This window comes from Malaclemys terrapin, chromosome 14, assembly GCF_027887155.1.
Source record: "Malaclemys terrapin pileata isolate rMalTer1 chromosome 14, rMalTer1.hap1, whole genome shotgun sequence".
Classification (NCBI taxonomy): Eukaryota; Metazoa; Chordata; order Testudines; family Emydidae; genus Malaclemys; species Malaclemys terrapin.
The window spans coordinates 38,421,456-38,445,826 of NC_071518.1; the positions used below are offsets into that span (position 1 = coordinate 38,421,456).

The 24,371-nt window shown below is 46.1% G+C and overlaps 1 protein-coding gene across 1 annotated transcript in view; it reads right to left on the reverse strand.

Moving 5' to 3' along the window:
- The window catches only part of PLEKHG4 (pleckstrin homology and RhoGEF domain containing G4), a 164,157-nt gene that overhangs the window by 50,040 nt on the left and 89,746 nt on the right, over positions 1-24,371 (reverse strand). The window contains 1 exon segment of the mRNA XM_054049240.1: positions 23,732-23,880. Within this exon segment, the coding sequence (XP_053905215.1) occupies positions 23,732-23,880 (149 nt within the window).

The window sequence follows — 24,371 nt, forward strand, 5'->3', positions numbered from 1 at the left end:
GTACATCACAATATATATCAGAGAACAGCAGGGCACTTCCACTGCTTCAGCTTACCCTACTAGCATTCCAATACCCATGTCACTGCATTCTATTCCGGAACGAAGAAAGAGATCCTACCAAGGGGCCGGGGTTCTTTACAGTACTTCGTTCCAAAGCTCACGTGGGCTGCAAGGGGCACTCAACTTTTTGACCCAAAATTTAGATTTTGTACAAATGTGGAACTGAATCAAATGCCTTACTGAAATCCAGGTAAATTATATCCATTGCATTTCTTTTGTCTAAAAAATCAGTTATCTTCTGAAAGAAAGCGATCAGGTTGGTCTGGCACAATCTATCTTTTGTGAAACCACGTGTTTTATCCCAGTTCCCATTTACCTCTAGGTCCTTAACTACTTTCTCTGCAAAATTTGTTCTAAAACCTTGCATGCAACTAACAGCTGGATCACTTTTTTCCTTCTTAAAAACAGGTATTGTACTAACAATCCTTCAGCCACAGGGTACGACCCCCGAGTTTACAGATTCGTTAAAAATCCTTGCCTTTGGGTTTGCAATTTCATGTGCCAGTTCCATTAATATTCCTGGATGATTATCCAGGTCTTCTGGATTTAGTACCATCAAGCTGTTTGAGTTCGACTTCAACCCTCAGATGTAGTAATTTCTATTTCCATATACTCATTTCCATTTGCTACCCTGCTATTATCCCTGAGATCCTCATTACCCTTATTAAAACCTGAGGCAAAGTATTCATGTATGTGTTGGGCCATGCCTAGATTATCTTTAATCTTCACCCTATCCTCAGTGCTTAGCAGTTCCACTTCTTTTTTCCTTGTTTTTTTTTTTAATTTATATGGCTGTAGAACCTTTAACTTCTTGTTTTAATTTCCTTTCCAAGGTTCAACTGTGCTTGGCTTCTCACTTTTTCCCTACACTTTCTGACCTCCAAGATGTAGCTTTCTTTACTGATCCATCCCATCTTCCATTCCTTGTAGGCTTTCTGCTTTTTCTTAATAACCTGTTTGAGATGCTTGCTCATCCAACTCTGTAAGCCATCCCTAACAATTTTTATCCTTACTTGGGACTCAGGCTTCAGATAGCTTCTGTAACTCTGACTTAAAGTAATTCCAAGCGGCCGTCACTTTCAGATCCTTGAGTTCTTCAGTTCAGTCCATGTCCCTAACGAATTTCTCTTTTATAGGGCCCTTAATCAGGGAAGCCCCACCCCTTAATCAGGGCTCTGCTGTAATTGATGCTGGAGCCTGAATAGCAGTGGGTTCCTGTCTGCTTGTGACATCACCACCAGGAACAGAGGTTCTGGAGCGCTGTTAGAGATTGTAGAGGACCCACGTGTCAGGATGGAATCAAAGCTCATTCTTCCCTAACTACAGAGGTTCAGCTGGGAAACCTTTGTGTTTTAGCTAGTGTGTGATGTAACTGAATCTCTCAGATTGATTTATTTAACTATAGTTATAAAGAAGGGAAAGACATGGAAGCAGAAAAGAAACAATGTGATATCTATCAGCCCTTACAAGAAAATACTATGATACCCTTCAGTGATACCGCCAAGCACTGTCACTGTAGTCTGTTCTCATAAGGGACGCAAATGGTCACTTTGGATCAGACATACATGTCCTCGTATGGTTATTACCTACCCATCTATTTTACAGATGCTTCAGATCATTTTTTTAACTTGGTATTAGGGCTATAATTTTTATCCTACTAAGGCCAGGTGTCTTAGTCACATGAGCCCAAGTGCACCAGGCACAGAGGAGTCATATAACACTCTAAAAATGATCTCATTTTCTTTCCATAACACTGCCACAATTTTAGGAGCAGATATATCTCGGGATATTCCAGGGCTAAAAGTGAGTGTGCTGCCCCTGCTGGAAAACTGGGAGTCTCCACTCCCCAACAGGATAAAGCTTCCCCTTCCAGCTCTTCCAGGGGTCGCAAGCTATCAGACCATGTTGCTGGTTCAGGACTGAATGTTGCCCATCCTGGCCCTTGGGCAGGAGTAATTACTTTTGGGGGGGGGGGGGCGGGAGGAGATTTCATACTTGGAGGAAAAGCAGGGAATATTCTCTACAATAAACCAGTGGTGGGTATTTGAACTGCTTGGTTGTTCAGAATGTTAGGATAACCGGGGATGGGAGGAGGGAGATGGATTAATGGGCAGAGTGCAGGTGAAATATCCAAGGTGTATAATATGTTTTATTCGTCACTTGTCCCATCATGAATCATGTGATATCAGCTCCACATTTCTAGCCTATCTATGCACATATTGACACTTTGTTAAACTTCCTGGATTAAAAACGCGCAACAAGGAAAAATGTTCAAAAACACCTACGTGACTTAGGAGTCTAAGCAGAGGTGTAATCCTGATATTTTAAGAGCAGATAGGTACTCCATCCGCACCAGCCCCCCGGCTGCCATGGCCCCACCTTGATAGTGTGCCCCCCTCTCCTCCCTGTCCCCACATTTTCAAAAGAGATGTAGGGACCAGATTTTGAAAGGATTTTAGGCACCTAAAGCTACAGATACCCACCTAGTGATATTTTCAAGAGTGTCAAGGCACCGGACTCCACTGGCCTATCTGCACCTTTAGCACAGAAATCTCTTCACAAATCTGGCCCTTAACAGCCTAACTCTCAGGCTCCTAAGTGAGCTTTTGAAACTGTTACCCCAGGAAGAAAGTTATTAACAGTCCAGCACCCAAGCACATCTCTGCCATAAATTACAGCCCTTTGGTCTATGAATGCTGGTACTTAATGGCAATCATCCTGCAATTGTGTATTTAGTATCTAGCTGGCATGAGGCTGTGTGATAGCGCTGAACAACTAACTCAGCACAGCACAACTCCATAGAAAACTTCCATCCAAAGCGATGCCAGATGCACAGCAGCCAATTATTAAACCTCAGTCTCTTCGGGCACTTGTAACTTTGTTTGTTTTTTTTCTCTTCAAAATACCATCGAACTGAATGGATTCCTCGATAGAACAGCCAAGAGCAAAATCACTGCCAGGCTGACACCTGGTAGACTAGAGTTCAGAGGAGATGGGGTTTTGACAGCAACAGTGCAAACTCTGATGAAAAGATGTTAAAGGGAAATGCTGGTACTGCCTTCCACAGACCCTGAATAAAACCAGGTGACTGCATACATGCTGTCTCCCAACTCTCCTGGTAGGTAGCAAAAAATCAGCGAAGGAAAAATTGGAGACTAGCATGGCTATTGGACAGAGTTAAGATTATTTGGGCGCATTAACAGTGCTTTTCCTTACTTATACATGTTGGGGCTCCTTTTAAATTCAATCTTAACTCTGAATTTCCTGGGATTTTAATGCTTGTTGTTATAAGTAGAACATTTGTGGAAGTTACTTTTTACCTTTTAACTCACTGATATGTGCCCTCATCCTTGACTCTAATCATTGCTTAATGTCTAAGCATTTCTGGCCTCAATGTGACAGAAATTTCGTGTGTGTGTGTGTGTGTGTGTGTGTGTGTGTGTGTTGAAAGAATGCATCACCATCACTTTTTCCCCCTTCACTACCCTCTATGATTCTAAAAGCAGCTTGCAATGAAGAAAACAGATCTGACTCTCTGGTTTAACATTGTGTAGAAAAGATGGCTTCTATCTTGTTAACATAAGAAAGTAAAAAAATGGTGGTTAAAGTCTTTAATTGACTTCACTAATGGCTTGTGCAACTCTCCCAGTGAAAAGCAGGGGGCCGTCTGAAAACACAGAGAAATCTCATTGAGAGCTAAAGCGCAGATTTGCTTAAATCAGTCAAAGTTTCCCCTGCCCACGTGAGTGTGGTAGACAGCCTTTCACTGCATTCTTTCAGGGTCAAATCATTCACATTAAATTTGCAATACTGCAGATTCAATATAATTTATAACAAAAATGAGTAGCTTGATGTCAGCTTATATTTCCCTGAATCCTGTTTTCATTGGGCAATTATCGTTTGTGTGGAAAAGGTTCCAAGAGTCTTTAACAGTTTTCTGGTTCAGGGCCAGTTCTGTTGTATAATTCTAGGGTAATTTTAGACCTATAATTCAAGACTTTTTTCACTGCATTTTTTTCTGAAGTTTCCTTTCCCAAAGCTAGAATTGGACTGTCCTGGGGCACTCTCACTGCTAGACAGTGCCTCCTCCTGGCCATTCTGGGGATTAGCTCTGCAAGGTTGATGCCCCTTCCCGCGGTTGACGCCCTCTTTCTGTCTCTCTCGGTCTGCAGCCCCTCTCTTGCTCCCCGAGCTGCTGCTGCCTCTTTGTGTCTCAGCCCTCCGGCCAGGTCACTACATGGTCTCCCCTTTTGGGGGTACCAAAGTCTATCTCCAGCAATCCTAGGCAGTCTTCCCGTTCACAGCCTCAGATGCTACTCCCTCAATATCAGGTCGGAGAACCCAGGCCCGGCCTCTCCTCTGGGTTCCAGCTCAGGGGTCCTCACTTCAGCACCCCATCCCTTGCTGCTTTTCCCCTGAACCTTTCCTGCCTTTCTAGCTTTCCCCCTGCTCTGGGTTTGCCAGCCCAGACTCCTTCCTCCCAGGGAATAGCTTATAGGCTACCTAGCTCTATAGCCCCCCAAACACCTCCCTCCTCCCAGAGAGTGACTGCAGACTACGTCCCTGCACCCCCCCCCCCACTCCCCTTTGCTGCTCTCAACTCCTTGGGCTTTAGACAGGACCCTCCTGTTCCTGTGCAGCTAAACCCTGTCTAATTAACCCCTGCTCCCTGGCTCCTCGTCCAGGTGCAGTCTGAGGGGTTCATTGCCCCCCTCAGCCACCTTAACTCCTTCAAGTCTTGTGTGGGGTGGACGCCCCCATCAAATGGAGATTTAGGGATTCACTCTTTGTGTGTAAGAACACAGCCCCAGGAGAGGACCCCGTGGGCTGCCAAAAACAGGTGCCTGTGTCTTGTGCCTGTAGACCGAGGTGAAGAGCAAATGGAGTACAGATTTCTAAAAGTAGCAGAAGAGTGATCCCAGCCATTACTGTCCTGTCGTCCAACTTTTAGCCTAACCAAATAATGGAACAAATATTAAGAGAAAATATCACCAACCAACCAACCAATCTAGAGGGACATGGAACTGTGACAGGCATGGGGAGCCAGCAAAAAACATCTTCCCAGACTAACAGGATAGGTTTACAAATAATACCGGTGGACGGAGGGACACACTCTAGCCTGGTATTTATTAAAGCAGTTGATAGGGGATCTTGTGAAAGCCACCCCTCGACATTAATTCAAATAGCTTGGGCAGGAGAGCTGTTGGCATGTGGGACCTGGCCCAGGTCCTTAATCCAGTCCTCTCTGAGCTGAAGGAAGGCTGGATTCACCTGGGAGGAACTCTTGCCTTTCGTCTCCTCTCAAAAGTCCACTGTCTTCTACATGTGCAACATAACGAGAGCGACGGGGGCAGGAGAAAGAGACACTTCCACCTGCTTGTGTTCACAGATCAATCAGTGAGGACAGTACCCAGACTTCCAGGAGTTGGGGGTGGAATACGAATTCAAACCGAGAGATAATTAACAGCCTGGCCTGCAGCATCTCCGGTGTCTTAGTCTGTGAGCCGCATTGTTGCTGGAGATGAAAGCTTTGAGGCTGCCAGACGCACGTTCACACCTGTCGTCCCAAGGCCCCCAGCAAGTGCTGTGACAAAGGCATCCACATCAGTGCTGACTCTCATGGACCTAGAGATTCCACAGCTCTAGGGTTCCAAGGCACAAGGACACCACTGCAGTGGGCCAAGACACGGCTCACCACTGAACCAGTCTGCTGGGACATGATGTCAGCCAATAGGTCCCACTGTGTTCCGGGATCCATGGCCTTCCTTCTCTCAGCCTTGTGCCCAGCACATGTACCAAGAGAATTATAACGTCCCTGGCAGTCTGTGTGAGGAGTCTGCCCGATTCCCCTCGGTGCGCAGAACTGCGAGGTGGGGCACAGGGAGGGGCAGGAATGGGGTTATTAAAACATCCCAGGAACTCCGATCAAGTTCACCCCTTCACATCCCAAATACAAGAGCAGAAAACAAACTGTCTGGAAAATCAGCTTCCTAGCAGACAGCTTAAGGCTTGCTAAGCACAGACCAGAGAGGGGGCAGTTATGTCCAAGTCATTATCTATACAGAGTCAGGGCATCCCATGACGTTGCAGGGCTGCCAGTTGGATATCACTTGAGCTGAGTATCTGTGTACATTTCTGAAAAGATCAAAGGGAAGGAGACTTGAGAAAGCACGGCTTGATTAAAAATAACCAGCCTGGATTCAGCAAAGAGAAACCAGGCTTAATTACCTGATGGGAGTTCTCCGAAACTTGGGCTGGGATGTAGTTAGCCAAGATGCAGAGCGCAATGTCTACTTAGCCATTCAGCAAGGCCTTGTCAGACTTCAGCCCAGAGGCCTGTGTCTACAGTGCAGTTATGAGAACTAATAAAAGGGCAGGAAACAAAGGGCAGCTGCAAATGCAATATTTTCAAGCTAGCAAGAGAGGTGACTTGAAGGTCGTCCTTTACAAGCAACTCCTGTCTCAGACCTGACAAACTCACTACGCCGAATATACGGCTTTTATGGTATTTATCCATAAAGAATAGCATGTGAGGTCTCTACTGAATGCTTGTAATGTATCAATATTCATAATTGTTGCGAGATGTGTGTATGAGTAATATTTAAGGAGTAATGTGACAATATTCAAAATGACACCTCATAGGCTTGGAGTACAAGTTAGTCAGCAGGGAAATGTGTGTGTCAGTGATGGCCATTCAAGCGGGCGGGAGTTGCCACTCCTCCCTGGTTAGCCAGTAACTCAACGCAAGGCTCAGCTGTCTACCCTTGCCCCATCACAGAACTATCAACGGAAAACCATGAAAGACAACTGAAACCACTGGGAGGTAAAACAAGGGACTGCAGGTCTCTGAATAGAGACAAAGGCCGGACTCAGTATCTCACAGGGTGGGGAAGAGGCGTTTGGTGGAGCAGAGATGTTTCATGAAAGATTGGGTCCTGATTCCTGGGAAGCCAGCCAGCTCTGCGACAGACTGAATTTTGGGAGGGGGAGAACCTTTTATATTAGCTAGAAAAGTTATAGGACCTATTATAGGAAAGGTAACTATTAACAAGTGTTGCCCCGAGTTCGAGTTTGATGGTTTGGTTTTGTATGTAGCCACTTGTTTCCATCACTTGCTCCTGTTTCTAGTGGAATCTCTATTCTTCCTTAAATAAACCTTCTTTTGTTTTAGTGCAAGTGCTCGGCAGTGCTGTGTGGTTTACAGGAGTGGTGATTTAAGGTAAAGCTGATAAACCGTGGCACGGGCTCCTGTGCAGGCAGAGGATCTGGGATCTCTGTGAGTAGCCAGTGCCAGGGGCTGGATGTCAGAGAGGAATGATTCAAGGGGACGTGGGAACCGGGGTGCACCTCCTGTTAGCCTGCAGGGCAAAGGCAGGGTTGGCACAGTGTGAGTGGCTAACACTCAGCTAGCCCAGGCAGGACTTTCTCTCACGAGAGGCAGAGGGTAACAAGGTGACTCAGTCCTGGGCGCCCCAAGAACTGTCACAAACACCTTTAAACAGGAAGGCCGGAGGGAAAGGGCTTCTCTCCACATCCTCCCGCAACATAGGAGACTCTGAGGGGGGTGAAGTGGCCCATTCATGTCAATGCGATAGTCTCATTGAATGAGAACAGCCCCTGGAAATGATACAACCTGAAACAAGAGCTCTGAGCCATGTGAACCAACCCAGTAGGTGTTCCCATGCCCCTCCTGACTGCCTTAGAGCCTGCATCATATCCTGCATGCAGGATAGGTGTGAAGCATACCGGTTCTCAGCTCCCCACTCAAAGGGGCAGGCCTTCCCAGATCCTCACTCACATGGGGACAGAGAAGGGGCCTGAGACTTGCCCAAAAGGACAAGCCCCCCAGAACCTGGCTCACATGAAGCGAGGAGGGGTCCTAGGGATGCCAACAGTCTCCTATTAGAAGGAACATCCCTTATTTCTTCATGGCTGTACAAGATCAGGAGCAGCAGGAACTACCCCAGTGAATGTAGGTGAGTCATGCTCATTAATGATTATGATAATAAAATAAAATATCAGGAAGAGAGGGGAGTGGGGGTGCTAAGAAAACAGTCCCTTATTTTTGAAATACAGTGTTGGTAACCATAGGTCCAACTCCTGTAGATGGGCATGAGCCCCCAGATCCCCCCCACACACACACACCCCAGCAAGAGGGACTCTGGCACTCCCAGATGGGCAAGGACTCCATAAACCAGACCATATGAGGGGGGCAGGGAAGGGGCTCAGACCCCCCTAGAGGGGCAAGAGCACCCCAGATCTGGGCACATGCAGCATGTGGAGCTGACAGGTGCCCTTGTCCCTATACTCCCCAGGCCTCCTGAAATTCACCCCCACACCTCCCGTCCACTGTCCCACCCCTCCACCCCCTAACTCCCAAGCCTCCCTCACCTTAGCCCCCAACCACTCCCCCTCCCCTATCACCCATCCCCATTTATCCCCTCCCCATAACCCCACTCCTCTTGCTGCAGCCCCAAACCCCTAGACCCCCACTCCTGCACCCCCAATCACCCCTTCTCTCCCAGGAAGCATTCACACGTCTATATTTTTTTACCCTAATACTTTGAGAGATCCAGGGGGGTTGAGGTTCACTGGAAAATCTGGAGAGTGCAGGGGGTTAGTGTACAATGTTGGGGTGCGCTGGCAGAGCTAGGGGTGCATTGGAAGAGCTGGGGGGTCTCATGCCTCTCTTGCCTGAATCCCCACTCTCTCAGCTCCCCTACCATCCATCCCCATTTATCTCACTTCCCATAACTCCCTCCACTCCCTACAGCTCAAAACCCCTCTTCACACACTCCTCCGCCCCTAATGCCCCTCCCCTACAAGGAAGCACTCACATGTCTAACTTTCCCCCCTCAAATATTGATTACATTCCCCCCAAAATAAAACTGCCACTCATGACTCACAAACTGTAGCCAGTCACTCAGTCCAAAACCCCTTTTGTCTTAGGTGGGGGCTTACGATTAACTGACCCTTAGCTATGATAAATGAGGGTGAGTTCGCTGCCATTAATCTCAAGGCGTTGTGTGGTTCATCCAGTGATTGGTACCTCACAGTTTAACAGCACAAGGCAGCAGAAGGAAACAGTGTTTGCGGGGATGCTACTATAATACTCACGGGTCAGACTCAGATTGACTTTGAAATCTCAATGAGATCAACAAAAGAAGCTACATTGGAATAAAACTGGATAAGACAATCTACTTACAGGGATAATTGTACTTCATGTTTGTAAGTGGCTTTACAAGCACTGCCTAGCATGAGAAGACCGGGATCTAGTTCTACATTCATATTAACTGTTATTTGATTTGCATTGAGCATTGTGTTATCCAGCCGGCTCGTGTTCTCCGAGTAAGAATTACTCCTCCTTTGAAAGACTCAGCACAACACACAGATCTAGGGGGACAATCCTCATTTATAAATCACGTTCCCCAACTTTGCACATGCTCCACGTACCCTCTTCTACACAATCCATTACTTCACACGATATATCGTGACCGTGGCTGTACCATGACATCTGTACCAACGTCAGAATAGCTGACCGCTCCCAACTCATCCATAGGACCAGCCAGGCCTGTGGGAAGAAGCAGGCTGACCCAGAAGCAACGAGGCAGCAGAACTGGGGTCCAGCATGGACAACACGGGGTTATTTTTTCCATAATATTTTTTAAAAGTCCCTATGTGCAGCATGTAACTAGGTACCCAACGCACACCTGGCACAATGCAAATACTGAACAAAAATGAGCCAGAACCTTGAATTCTTCCTCATTTAAAACGGTCATTGAATCAATTAGACTTTTGCATGAGCAAGTACCTAGTAAGGAAACAGCAGCCGCTTCGCTTGGCTACAAGCTGGGATTCAGCAGCTTGCCCTTTCTGTCACTTAGGGTGACCACATGAGAGGAAGAAAATATCAGGACACATGGGGGGGGGGGAGGGGCCCGCCAGCTGAGCAAAAACAAAAACAAAAACCACAGTGCTGTCACGGAGTGTGGGGGGACACAAGGCCCTGCACCCCCGGCTTCCTGCGATTCACCATGACTCTCAGCCAGCCAGTAAAGCAGAAGGTTTATTTAGACGACAGGAATACAGTCCAAGACAGGTCTTGCAGGCACAGACAACAGGACCGCCTCAGTTAGGTCCATCTTGGGGTCCCAGGGCACCCCAGCCCCCTTGGGAGGTCAGAGCCCCGTCTGCCTCCCAGCCATGTCACCAGCCAGCTCTGAACTCTCTCCCCAACCTTTGTTCAGTTTCCCGGGCAAAGGTGTCACCTGGCCTCTAACCCCTTCCTGGGTTCTCATGTTACATGCTCAGGTATTCTCCTGCGGCCAGTCTCCCATCCCCCAATGCAGACTATCCTAGCCACACTCCCCTGTCAGCATTCACAGACCACAGTAAGAACAGTCCCAGTTCGTCACAACACCGAAATATCGGGACGTCTGGTCACCCTCCTGTCACTGTAAATCCCACCATGTATGCTATTTTCCATCTACGGGAATGTTGTCCCATGGGAGAAAGCCACCTTTCAGGACCGTGACGCAGTGCCTACCTTCACTACAGAACTGGGGACCCAAGGGGACACCTCAAGGAGCAACCAAAACTTACCTAAAAAGGCCTTGACCTCCTCTGCTGGTCTTTGAGAAACTCAGGAACTGCAGCCTCCATCACACACCTTTGGAATGTGCTCAACGTGCGAATGGCTGTGCACTCCTTTATGTACAGAGCAACAGGGCTTGTTTAACTGTGATGTGAGTGCTTGTCACCAGGCTCAAACCACCACGTAAACACAGAGAACAGGTTGGACTGTCCGAAAACGACAGCCTGGAGCGAAGGCATGTGTCTGGGCAGAAATGTTGCTCTGTGTGTCTTTGCCCTACACCTCACACAAATGGATGAAAGCATGGAGCAGTGACCTGCTCCCCGGGGAGAGATCAGAACACATTCTTTCAAGAGAAATTGACCAAATATAACATGACTTCCCTTCATGGATTCTAAAGCCAGAAGGGACCAGTCTGTAATAATAATGGTCAAACCCTGAGGTCCTTAACCAGATTTGCAGAGTGCCTGAGGCCATGTACATACAACAAACTTTGGTTGACGCAAGTTAAAGGTCTAAAACTGTCACGGTTAGTATATCGCTTGTGCGCAGGTATATCTGGCTGCTTGCGTTGGTGCTACACATACTCACCAGCAGTGTTTGTGCTGATGCAAAGTGCAGTGCACTATGGGTAGGTGTCCCAGTGGGCCACACGTCATCCTCCAGTGCAATGCCTTCTGGGAAATTTTTGCAATGCATTGTGGGGCACACATGAGCTGCACAGGGGTCAAGTTCCCATCATGCAATTTTCTCCATCCCTATCTCAGCATTTTCACACATTCTTTTTTAAATCCCACAAACCGGCGCAGCACTTTTTGCTGTCCACCATCCCACAGAAGCACGGCGTCTTCCCAGTTCTGCACCGTTATCGTGAACGTTTCAGAGCCACGGGAAGAACCACAACAAAGAGGGGCAGGACGATTTCTTTGAGGATAGATTGCTAAAGTCATAGCAAAAAAACAAATCCAGGTTGCTGGTGATGTTCACGGAGCAGCTGCAGACAGTGGAGCGCTGCTTCGGCGAAACGAGCACTGATTGGGAGAATTGGTACAGCGGTGCTACTGCAGCGCTGTACGTATAGACATGGCCTTACTCAGAGTCTTCGCTTACAAGAAGCTAGAACCCTGAATGCCAAGAAGAGTGGATTCTGGCAAACTCAGAGGGGTCCGAGCTCTCTCGGGCCTCAGTCTTCCATGGCAACCATTTAAGAACGGTCAACAACACAATTCAGCTGATCTCAGCCACCATACTGCTGCATAGGCAAAGAGGAGAGGAGGGTCCCAAATTAGTGAAGCTCCAAACCACATAATGGCTTTATAAAATAAAACCAACACGCTGAAACTGCACCTGGAAGTTTTGGGAAGCGAGTGCTGCACATGGCACACAAGAGGTATAATCCCTTTGACTCTCTTAAATAACTCCTCTCCCTCCTTGGCACTAGTGCCATTTACACACCTATTTCCTAGGTTTTTAGGACAAGGGACCACTCCTTTGACCTCCTGCGTAGTGCACCCCATGAAACATGGCTGAGTAAGGCGTCTCTAGGGTATATCGTTTAGAAAGACATTCAATTTTGATTTAAACACTTCAAGTGATGAATACATCATGTCCCAATGGTTAATTACACCTCCCTGAAAAAAGAGAGTCTCATTTGAAGTCTGAATTTGTCTAACTTCAGCTTCCAGCCACTGGCTCCCATTCTGCCTTTGTCTGCTAGATTAAAAAGAGGCCTCTGCTATCAGAAATCTTCTCCCCACATAGGAGCTGATGGACTTTGATCAGATCACCTCTTAACCTTCTCTTTGATAAACTATACACACTCAGCTCCTTCAGCGACACACTCTCAGGCAGATTTTCCAGATCTCAAATTCGTGTAGCTTTTCCCTGAACTCCCTCCAATTTTTCAACATTTTTTTGAAGGGTGGACACCAGAACTGGACCCAGTCTCCAGTAAGGGTCTCACCAGCTTTACAGGTAAAGGTAACACTGCCTCACTGCTGGGTACGGCACTTGTAGTTAGGGTTAGGGTTCCTATGGGCAGGGCCCCTGGAGTTAGGGTTCCTATGGGCAGGGCCCCTGGAGTTAGGGTTCCTATGGGTAGGGAACATGGAGTTAGGGTTCCTATTGGTAGGGCTTCCTGCCCTAGGGTCAGGGTTCCTAGGCATAGGGGACTGGAAGTTAGAATTAGGGTTTCTATGGGTAGGGCACTTGGAGTTAGGGTTATCGTTCCTACGGGTCGGGGGGAGTAGCTAATCTCACTCTGGCTGGTTATATACAAATTAAGGTTCACAAGAGATGCCTATTTACAATCTTAACAAGATCCCAATTAATAGATGCTAGGGGCTGGAGGAAAAAACAAAAACAGCAGGAGTTCCCCTTTTTAGGAGTACGACAATATATTTTGAAACTCTACAGGTACAGATGAAACCTGAGGTATTCAAGAGAAATGTCCAACATAACAAGAGAGACAAGGTGGGTGAGGTAATATCTTCCTTGGACCATCTTCTGTAGGTGAGAGAGACAAGCTGTTGAGGTACGCAAAGCTCTTCTTTAGGTCTGATCTGAAGTTGGTCTAATAAAATGTATTACCTCACCCACCTTGTCTCTCTAATGTCCTGGGACCAACATGGCTACCACAACACTGCATACAACATAACAACAAGTCGTGTTCAATAAAGATGAACCTTACTACGTTGTGGGTACATATATATATTATCTGTCACGCATTTGATGTAATTCTAAGATAATGTATATACAATATATATTGCACTGATAAATTAGCGTCTCCAGTCATTTTTCTTTATTTAGTTGTATAATTAAAGTGTTACAAGAGTCTCGGTTTAGTCTGGTCACCTTTGCAGTTTTAGTGTGCTGTACTATAAATACTGATATTTTCTTCTCAGTGCATAGACACAGTTGTAGCAACACAGCGGCAAGTTAGTTAGAAGACTAAAGAGTGTAAGCTTGCCCAAGGACAAAAATATAGTGCTCAGTGGAGTTTGTAGCCAACTCAGTGTATAGAAAATTCAGAGAGAAGGTTGCTAATGAAGAAAACCGTTCCTCAAAAAGTCTTAGAAGCATCTTTTGTTGTGGCCATGCACATTGCAAAATGCAACCCAGCATACACCATAGAAGACCCTTCTACTTCCAGCAGCAATAGACATACCGGTATATAGCATTATGATTGGGGAACAGCCCTGGCACTGAAAACCATTCCTAGGTCAAATTATGCCATCTGTCAATACACTGATGACATTGCAGAAAACATGCGGGACCCACTGACAGAACTAGTTAAGAAGAGTCAATATTTTGCACTGCAGCATGATGAAGCCACCGACTGGCCAACATGGTTCAGCTTCTGTGTTATGGGACAGTTGTCCAAGCAGGTACAATAGCTGAAGAACTTCTATTTAACAGGCCCATTCTTCTCACTGACATTTTAGGCTGAATCTGAACATGCCAAAAAATTTGATATTTTCAAATGATAGCTTTGAAATCCCAAATTAGATCAGATTATATAATTAAACCGTATGTGGTCGAATACAGGCACAGAACCATCCAAACTCTGGTAACCCTCTTCAATCTAATGTACTCGGTTGGTTTAAAAAAAAAAAAAAAAAAGGGTATTTGGCTGTGCCACCAAGTTTTAGAATATCTGTCAGGAAGCCGCAGTACTAAAACGTTGGGGCTCTCTGGTGCTAGACTAAATGGACTCAGAGCACATGTCGATGACATGGTGATTAAAAGATCAGCAGCCACTGGGCACCTCGTCTGTGTAGGAGCTCCCAGTTTTTCTACACTGCTGTAGTGGCACTAATGGAAGTGCAATGGTGAGAAATGCGAAGAGGGAGACTAGGTTTTAGGGACTCACCTCCACTCACCCCCTAGCCCCCAGATCGCACTCTTTCATAAGGACTTACGCTGATGCTGCCTCACCTCACCTGGCTTTTCAGTGCTTAAGATGAGAGTCTACAGAATCGGTGTCTAAATCCCCCACAACCTAAGCAGTGAACTAGAATATTTACCAAAACTAATGTCACAATGAGTTTGCTCTGAGCTGGTATGCAAAATAAAACGCCTCTTAAATACACAGAATTTACCTGCCAGAGGAGTTCACTTGCTGTTTGAAATGGCACTGAGGAATTTCACGGGCAGTAGCGGGGTCTGGCTATTGCAGGCAGAGTCCATCATTTTTATGCTGCTATTATCTATCTACATTATTTGTCTGCTCTTTGGCTAATAGCAACAGCAGGACTAGCTGCGATTCCTAGATTTGCATTTCAACACCAGCCAGGCCAAAGCTACTACACCAAAGGAGCTGTACAGTAGAATCTGGAGGCTTCCACTGTCCATGCTAATGCGTCTGAGTTTAGTATGCCAAGTATAGCAAGCTGAAATCCTGGGTACAAACACAGAGGTACGGTACTTGCAGTTGAAAACACTGCCCCCCAAGGACTCTATTCAGCAGAAATGACATGCTGGCTACCATGTCACGGAGGGCTACGGAAGATCCCAAGTAGATGCTGCCAGCCTCGGCACTCAGCAGGACACTTTGGGGCTCCAAGACCATTATTAGACAAGATTCCCCCCTAGGCTGGACTGGGACAGGAATCTTTTCATTTCCTTGACTTGATCCGTGCCTGATTGGCCAAGCCCGTCTTCTACACCTGGCCATTACTGGGGCAGGAGGAAGAGCAGGTTTAGGGGTTCCATGTGAAGAGAGCGCAGATAACTTTGGCTCCCGATCTGCTCTACGTTAAGGGTGGATTAGAGAACAAGAACATCCAGCCAGGGGACCAACAGACAGCTACACTGCAGTCGTCTACAGGCCTAAGTGAAACTTCAAGATTTTGTCTGAAACACAGACTTACATGCCACACCAGGCTCTTCTCAATTAACAACATCTCTTACACCGGTGGCGTGGTTGTCAATGTCTGAGACAAGCCACTTAACCTTCAGATTTAGGAACTCCGAATGCTCCAGGTCCGGTCCCCGGCTGTCACATCCAGGGAGATTGCTCTACGTGCCGTGGAAAGCACAGAACGGTAAACGCGCACGCTAGAGAGGGTGGGGAGGAGGGCAGGGAGCCAAAACTAACAGCTGGGGCATGGGGCAGGGTGGGGATGGCTCATTACTAAAGAATGACTGAAGTGCGGTTTTTTGCAATGTATTTCCAAAAGGTGTTTGTCAGAGAATACCCCACTCCAGGGAGTACAAGCCTGCTTCCTTTCCAGGCCACCAATGTGGGCTCCTGCATAGTTTAGTGCATAGGTCACAAACCTGAAAGAAGGCATTAATTAAATGTTTTCCACTGGGTTTGTTTTGCTCTGTATTCCCACGTTATGACTTGAATTTTCTGTCACATTAAGCCACGAGCTAGCAAGGGAAATCAGGCCTTCCGAGCCAGCAAGTGTACTGGGGTTATCCTTCGGAAGAGTTTTGCTTAGTGTGGTTTAGTACAGGCACTGGACAAAGACGGAGCTGACCTTTCACACACGGCATCCAAATAGGAACGATTGTAAACGGTATCAGTCCTTTCTATGCCTTATCAATGAACGTTATCAAAGTGACACGGGCACCTGACAAGCCACACTGCAGTCTGACATGGTTTAGCCACTATGAACACAAGTACTGACTCTCGCCAAGCCAGATTAGAGAAATCGATCATTTCCTCCATTGTTTCGGTTTGATTACGTTGTGTCTTTGACTACGCCTTGTGTACAGTCGGTCTCACTACCTCCCAGCTCCAGCCAATTGTAGTGAGTCACATTCCCCTGTTTCTGTCAGGCTTCCACACAGCAACGGGAGACAGAACAGCATTTTAACTAACAGGAAAATGTGACTCAAGTGACAAAACATTGGCAGGGGGACCCGAGAGTAAAATGCAAAACTGTGTTTAACTCTTTTGTAAAAAATTAGATTTCAAGTCCTTTTAAATACAAAAATTGTCTAATGACTGATAAAATTGTACAATCCACACCCGAAAGTTAGGAAATGCAAAAGCTAAGGTTGTGCACAAGACTGCCCCGTGTGTATCTACAAGTCACAGAGCCAAATTCTGCTATTTTGCCCCGGTATAAATCTGCAGCTACTCCACTACTAGTTCTAAAGGTCAAATAGGCATAAGTAGAGGTTACTGACCTTATGCAATGACTGCAGTCTTCTGAACTGTGTCCCACTATGGGTGCTCCACATAGGGTGACCAGACAGCAAATGTGAAAAATCAGGACAGGGGGTGGGGGGTAAAAGGAGCCTATATAAGGAAGAGACCCAAAAATCAGGATTGTCCCTATAAATTCGGGATATCTGGTCACCCTAGCTCCACTTCAGGTGCACGTGTGGTTTTTCTTCTAGCAGTGCCCATTCAGCCTGCACATGCGCCCTTTGCCTCCTACTGCCAGACACTAAAGCTACACAGGGATGCCAGGGTGAGCTGCCCTCGGTTTCTTTTTTACCCAAATGTCCCCACAGAGAACAGCCCAAAGCAGAGGGGAAGGAAGGGCGGGTATCCTATCAATACACTATCCATAGTCTGAGCAGAAATCATGGATCCCTGGAATCTATCTGCGAAGGAGATGAACAACCTGGGTGATCTTCAAAATTGCTTGGTCCTATCCAAGTAGAAGGCCAGAGCTCTTCTAACGCATAGGGTATGCAAACAGGACTCCTACAAAGAGTTGTGTGGCTTCAGGAAAAACACTGGTAGATGAATAGATTGGTTAAGGTAGAACTCCGAAAGAACCTTAGCTAAGAATGTAGGATGTGGGTGTAAAGAAACCTTATCCTTGAAAAATACAGTGAAGGGTGGGGGGGATCTGCCATCACGTCGCCGATCTCCCCAACTCTGTGGGCCGATGAGATGACTATTGCACCTTTTTAGGAGCAGGTTACTTCAGATGATAGTCTGTGCTCCTCTTTTTCAGAGCCCTCTCAGAAGCTGCTAATGACCTCCTCTTCTTAGGGGAAGCCTGAGCCAAAGTGGAAGGGGCACTGGATCTGCCCAGAGACAGATGTATGGTGGGATCCCCTGAGCTGACTCAGAGGCTGGTCAAAGGGAGCGCTCCATCACTAACAGGCTGAGCTTAACTTTCCTGCTCTTCCTTGCCCTCGACTTGAGGGCCAGGCAGAAACTGCCCTTCCGGGAGACGTGGGACTCCCCCAAACAATGGACACGCTTAGAGTGGTCGTCACTCACAGGTATAGCCTCTTGGCAGGAGAGGCAGCGTCTGAAGCCTGGCGAGCCAGGCATGCCCTGCCAGGAAGACAAGACTCCTCAAGGAAAAAGAGAAGAGAGAAAAAAAGAAAGAACTGTCCTCTCACTGCTAACACTTACTAAGTAACTATAACTACTACTAACAACTAACTATACTAACAAAACAAACTATACGTTGACGAAATAGCCAAGGCACGCTCAAGGCAGGCACGCTAGAGCTCTGTCTCGGGCTGAGGTAGCAGAGAAGGAATTGAGGGTGGCTCGCCCGCACATCCTGATATAGCCCTGGTGTCCTGCATAAGGAGGCACAGGGCACATGCGCAGGCCGAATGGGCACTGCTAGTGGAAAAATCTCCGACCAAGGGCTTGAGAGGCACATGCACATCTGAAGTGGAGCATCCATAGGGACACTACTCAAAGAACAACCAGCTTTCTTCAAACCCAGTTGGAGTGTATGTCTCAATGGGGTCGGCAAGACAAGCCCAGTTTGAGTAAAATTAGTCCTGTAGTTTTAAGCCCAGGAGTGTCTACAATCAGCAAACCGGTTTTGAGAACATGCACTCACCAAGCTGGGCATGAATAAGCAGGATGTCTGCAAGGGGCTAAAACTTCCCCTGCCTGTGTGGTGGGTCCCCTAGCAGGGAAACAAGTGAGGTTCCCCCGTTTAAAGGGGTGGGGTTCAAACAGTCCACAGGGACAGGATGGGAATCGAGCTGCCTGAATTCTCTGCTCCTCTGCCCTGCAACGGAACACGTAAGGCTTGTGTGAAGCTACTTCAGCCAAAACACTATGAGGATTGTAGCTTCAGTAATCACTCTATAGCAGGGGTCTCAAAGTCCTGGCCCGCGGGCCATCTGCGGCCCGAGAACCTCCCCACTGTGGCCTGCGGAGGAGAGACGCAGGCGGCCACGCTGCCAGCAACGTCTGCTGCAGGCACTGTCCCCCGCAGCTCCCATTGGCTGGGGGAGAGGGACAGAGATAGTCCCTAGCCACGAGTCGCTGGGCAGAGTCAGCCACGGAGGCAGTGTCACTTTTTTCCACAATGAATATAAACAAGTCAAAATACCGAACACAACTCTCTGACGCACACCTTGCTGCAATCCTGAAGGGTTCAACTGCTCAGTCACTGAGGCCAAAACCAACAAACAGAACTGAAGTGTTGCCAGGTGTCTGGCAAACACTAAAAACTCTCTGACAGGTGAAGAATTGAATAAAATTGTATGACAGTTTTATTAGTTCTAAGAAATTCGAAATAAAAAATACAATATAAACATTTTCTTTTCTGAGCACCATCTTCAGTGACGTTATTAGCCCACTGGGAGGATTTGAGGACCAGCACCAGCCTTAAGGTAAATTGAGTTTGAGACCCCTGATCTACGGTTTGGAGGAGCAGGAGGTCTTCCCTCATCCACAGATGTCAATGCTTAGCCAAGTTTCGCAGGCTGGGCATTGTCATAAGGATCTGGCCCCACTGACTTCAGTAGGCACTGGATCAACCCTTACTGACCAGGCAGAACAAACACCTACTACACATGCTCTGCACGCACTATACAAGCACACAGACCTTTGTCTGGTCAAAGCAGTTTGTTTTCCAAAGCAAACAAAGGGGCTGGTTCTCCAAAAGGGCTCTGCCCACATTATGTTTCAGAGTCAGTCATTTCCCTATAGCTTTGTCTACGTGAGTGTAGTTAGGATTTTTTGTGGGAGAAATATATTTTCCCCACCCTCTGTGAACTCCTAAATGGCTAAACTATCCATATCCAATGCTGCTTTTAGAGAAAGGCCCCTTTGCTTTTTTCCCCCTAGTAGTTTGAGCATTTATTTTCTTTGCTAAAGTCTGACGTGTTCCAGTACATGCCAGATAGCATTTTACTAATCCCATTAAAAATTATAAATGGGATATTCTTTTCCCTAAATTTCCCATTGGCTCCATTTCCCTTTCCTTGCTCCTCTCTACAGCTCCCATCACTCTACCTGCTCCTCTTCCCCTCTCCACCCCAATCTCCCCCTCTTCCCACAAGCACAAATCTAGGTCCCACGCCCTTCTTCTCCTTACTTCTGAAGGACCAACCCTGGCCCTCTCTCCAAACCCACCTTCTCTCCCTCCTGTCCCCATCCCCACCTCTGTCCCTCTCATGCCACCATTCCTAACTTCACACCCTTCTCCCTCCTTGCCCCTGCAGCTCCCCTTCTCTTGCTACTCCATCTCCACAAAAATCTCAGCCATCCATGACCTCTTCATCTCTCTCTCCATGCAGCTCATTTGCAAAACATTGAATTTCATCTTCCATTTTATCATCCAGTCAAGTGAGATCCCTTGTAACTCTTCGCAGTCAGCTTTGAACGAGGGCTGTCAATTAATCGCAGTTAACTCACGCAATTAACTCAAAAAAATTAATCACGATTAAAAAAAATGTATCGCGATTAATCGCAGTTTTAATCGTACTGTTAAACAATAGCATACCAATTGAAATTTATAAAATATTTTGGATGTTTTTCTACATCTTCAAATACAACAGAGAATACAAAGTGTACAGTACTCACTATATTATTTTTATTACAAATATTTGCACTGTAAAAATGATAAACAAAAGAAACGGTATTTTTCAATTCACTTCATACAAGTACTGTAGTGCAATCTCTTTATTGTGAAAACTCAACTTACAACTGTAGATTTTTCTGGTTACATAACTGCACTCAAAAACAAAACATTGTAAAACTTCAGAGCCTACAAGTCCACTCAGTCCTACTTCTTGTTCAGCCAATCGCTAAGACAAACAAGTTTGTTTACATTTACGGGAGATAATGCTGCCCGCTTCTTATTTACAATGTCACCTGAAAGTGAGAACAGGCGTTCGGATGGCACTTTTGTAGCTGGCATTGCAAGGTATTTATGTTCCAGATATGCTAAACATTCATATGCCCCTTCATGCTTTGGCCACCATTCCAGAGGACATGCTGATGATGCTTGTTACAAAAATATTGCGTTTATTAAATTTGTGACTGAAGTCCTTGGGGGACAATTGTATGTCTCCTGCTCTGTGTTTTACCCGCATTCTGCCATATATTTCATGTTATGGGAGTCTCGGATGATGACCCAGCACGTTGTTCATTTTAAGAATACTTTCACTGCAGATTTGACAAAACGCAAAGAAGATACGAATGTGAGATTTCTAAAGATAGCTACAGCACTCGACTCAAGATTTAAAAATCTGAAGTGACTTCCAAAATCTGATCGGGATGGGGTGTGGAGCATGCTTTCACAAGTCTTAAAAGAACAACACTCCGATGCGGAAACTAGAAAACCCAAACCACCAAAAAAGAAAATCAACCTTCTGCTGGTGGCTGACTCAGATGATGAAAATGAACGTGCGTTGGTCTGCACTGCTTTGGATCGTTATCGAGCAGAACCCATCATCAGCATGGACGCACGTCCTCTGGAATGGTGGTTGAAGCATGAAGGGACATATGAATCTTTAGTGCATCTGGCATGTAAATATTTTGCAATGCCGGCTACAACAGTGCCATGAGAATGTCTGTTCTCACTTTCAGGTGACTTTGTAAACAAGAAGCGGGCAGCATTAGCTCCTGCAAATGTAAATAAACTTGTTTGTCTGAGCAATTGGCTGAACAAGAAGTAGGACTGAGTGGAGTTGTAAGCTCTAAAGTTTTACATTGTTTTATTTTTGAATGCAGTTTTTTTGTATGTAATTCTACATTTGTAAATTCAACTTTCATGATAAAGAGATTGCACTACAGGACTTGTATTAAGTGAATTGAAAAATACTATTTCTTTTATTTTTACAGTGCAAATATTTATAATAAAAAGTAAATATAAAGTGAGCACTGTACACTTTGTATTCTGTGTTATAATGGATATCAATATATTTGAAAATGTGGAAAATATCCAAAAATATTTACATAAATAGTATTCTATTATTGTTTAACAGTGCTATTTATCGCGATTAATTTTTTTAATCATTTGACAGCCCTACTTTGAACTTAGCTGGTCTTGAGTAATTTTGTATTGTCTGCAAATTTTGCCACCCCACTGTTTACTCCCCTTTTTTCCAGAGTATGTTGACCAGCACTGGTCCCTGTACAGACCCTTGGGGGACACCACTATTTACCTCTCTCCACTGTGAAAACTGGTCATTTATTCCTACCCTTTTAACCAGTTACTGATCCATGAGAGGACCTTCCCTCTTATCCCAGGACTGCTTACTTTGCTTACGAGCCTTTGGTGAGGGACTTTCTCAAAGGCCTTCTGAAAGTCCAAATATACTGTATCCACTGAATCATCCCTGTCCACATGTTTGTTGACCCCCTCAAAGAATTCTGATCAGTGAGGCACAATTTCCCTTTACAAAAGCCAATGATGCCAAGTAACTTGATTCCTGCCTCTAATCGCCCCATGATACCAGCCTCCACAGTCCACTTGTTAGATTTTCAAACAAGTACCTTCATGCTTTCTCCTTTGCTGCCCCCTTCACACCTGGGAGGAGCTCCCATAAACATCCACATAACTAACGTCTTTAAAACTCTCCTTTGTTATGATGCCTACAAAACACTTGGTTAGTATCATCTCATTGTTTCCTTCCCCATCTGTCTTGTCTGTATCTAGCTGTTGTCTCTCGTCTTTTACTTTAATTGTAAATTCTTGGGGGCAGGAGGCATCCCTTTGTTCTGTGTTTGTACAGCACCTAGCACAACAGAGTCCCGGTCCATGACTTGGGCTCCTAGGTAAGACAGTAATATAGAGAATCTATATGATACATTTCCAGGACTGTCACTCTGAAGCCTAGAATGTCGATACAGTCAATGTAAAGTATGAAAACAGCACGGTTTGGAGTGCTTTTCCTTCACAATATCACCCGGTTGTGTCATCACTGGGACTCATGGTCTGTTACCGTCCTATTTTAAGGTGTCAGCCAGTTTGACTTTACGAATTACACCCATGCGGTGAACAGCTACAGTTGGGCATGAATCTGTGCCATGCCAAGAGTCCTAGACCACTGTGACATCACAGGCAACTCGACCAATGTCAATCCTTACTCTGCAGCTAATCTGCATGCCACAATTTCACTAGTTGCATGAGGGAGACTGCACAGAGTGGATCGCTTGGCCCAACTGCCATACACGGGGCCACAGCCCAGACTTTCAGCTACTAGGGAACAATAAGAATACCATGCCAGGTATATTGCCATACTGTGCCAAGTACAGTTTCCAGGAGGTAGCCTCTCTTTTGCAAGTGCAAATCTGAGAGAACTGCAACTACTGACATTTGCGCCACAATTGATTTCATGATGCACACATGCAAGGAACATCCTTTATGGGTGCAAACTGCACCTACAGCCAAGGAGACCAGACCTCAGCACAGCACAAAATATACCATTATGTATAGGCCAGAAAATCTCTCTCTGTGAAAGAAGCTGTTTTAGCTTAGTTTAGTTTGAATTTAACGTAGAAACACTGCTGGCATCACCACTTAAGACAATTTTGTAAGAAATGTGTGGTATGCAGATGAAATCCAAGCATAACTCTGGGCAGGAGCAGTCCACCCCTGCACAGGAAAGGGTTTGGTTTTAAAATGGAGCTCAATGTTATCTAGAGGAATCTACCCTGCAGGTCAGTAGGAATTTTAAAGAGACAAGACAGTTCTTGGTATTTGAAAAAAATCAGAAACAAGCATATTCATCACATTCTTCATTTCTGCTGTTTTCCCCAAACACCCGTCAAAGCGGGAAAGCTGCATTGCACGGGGACTTTTTGCTTGGATAGCTTTTTAAGCTTTTCCCACAAACAGTCTCTGTCTGCCTTTGTCTGGCTTCCTCTCCTTCTTCCCTGCCTTCCCAGGGACTCACCTGTAGTCCTCAGTGACAATAACACAGGACTCCTCCTTCCTCAGCCTAGCCAGAAGAGCTCCACCCTCCAGCTGCAGTTTAACCAGCCGCGTGTCATCAAGGACGTTCTTCATTAATTGCCTATAATTCCTCAACAAAACACCGGCCTCCTGAGGAGTTAGAAGAGCAAAGCAAATACAGTTATTTAGCTGTTACAATGTACAGGCATGAGCAGAACAAAGAAAACACACCCTGCCCCAATGGTACATCTCAACCCGACCCTCGAAAAGCCTCCTCTCTAAATGCTAGAGGGGAAAATTCAGTCCCCATTGACCTTTCAATAGACAGCCTGTCTCTTCCAGGCTGCCAGGAACAATGTGACAGTGGTGTGTTGCTGACCGTGTTCGTTTGATTGATTTGGCTCTAGAAAGAGAAGTCTTCCAGCTCATCCTTATTTTGCTACCCAAAGCCATTGCATGAAAGCCCATCATCTCCAAGTGATGGACCTCACTGCACCCCAAGTACTGGCAACAGGTTCATCTCTGATGGCACATGGTGTTGGTGGATGCGCGTGCAGGAGGAGGAAAGATCTGGTACAGCATCTTTCACATTCTCTGCTGGAGGACAGGATGCCTGGCAATAAATTTTAGCTGCTTGCACA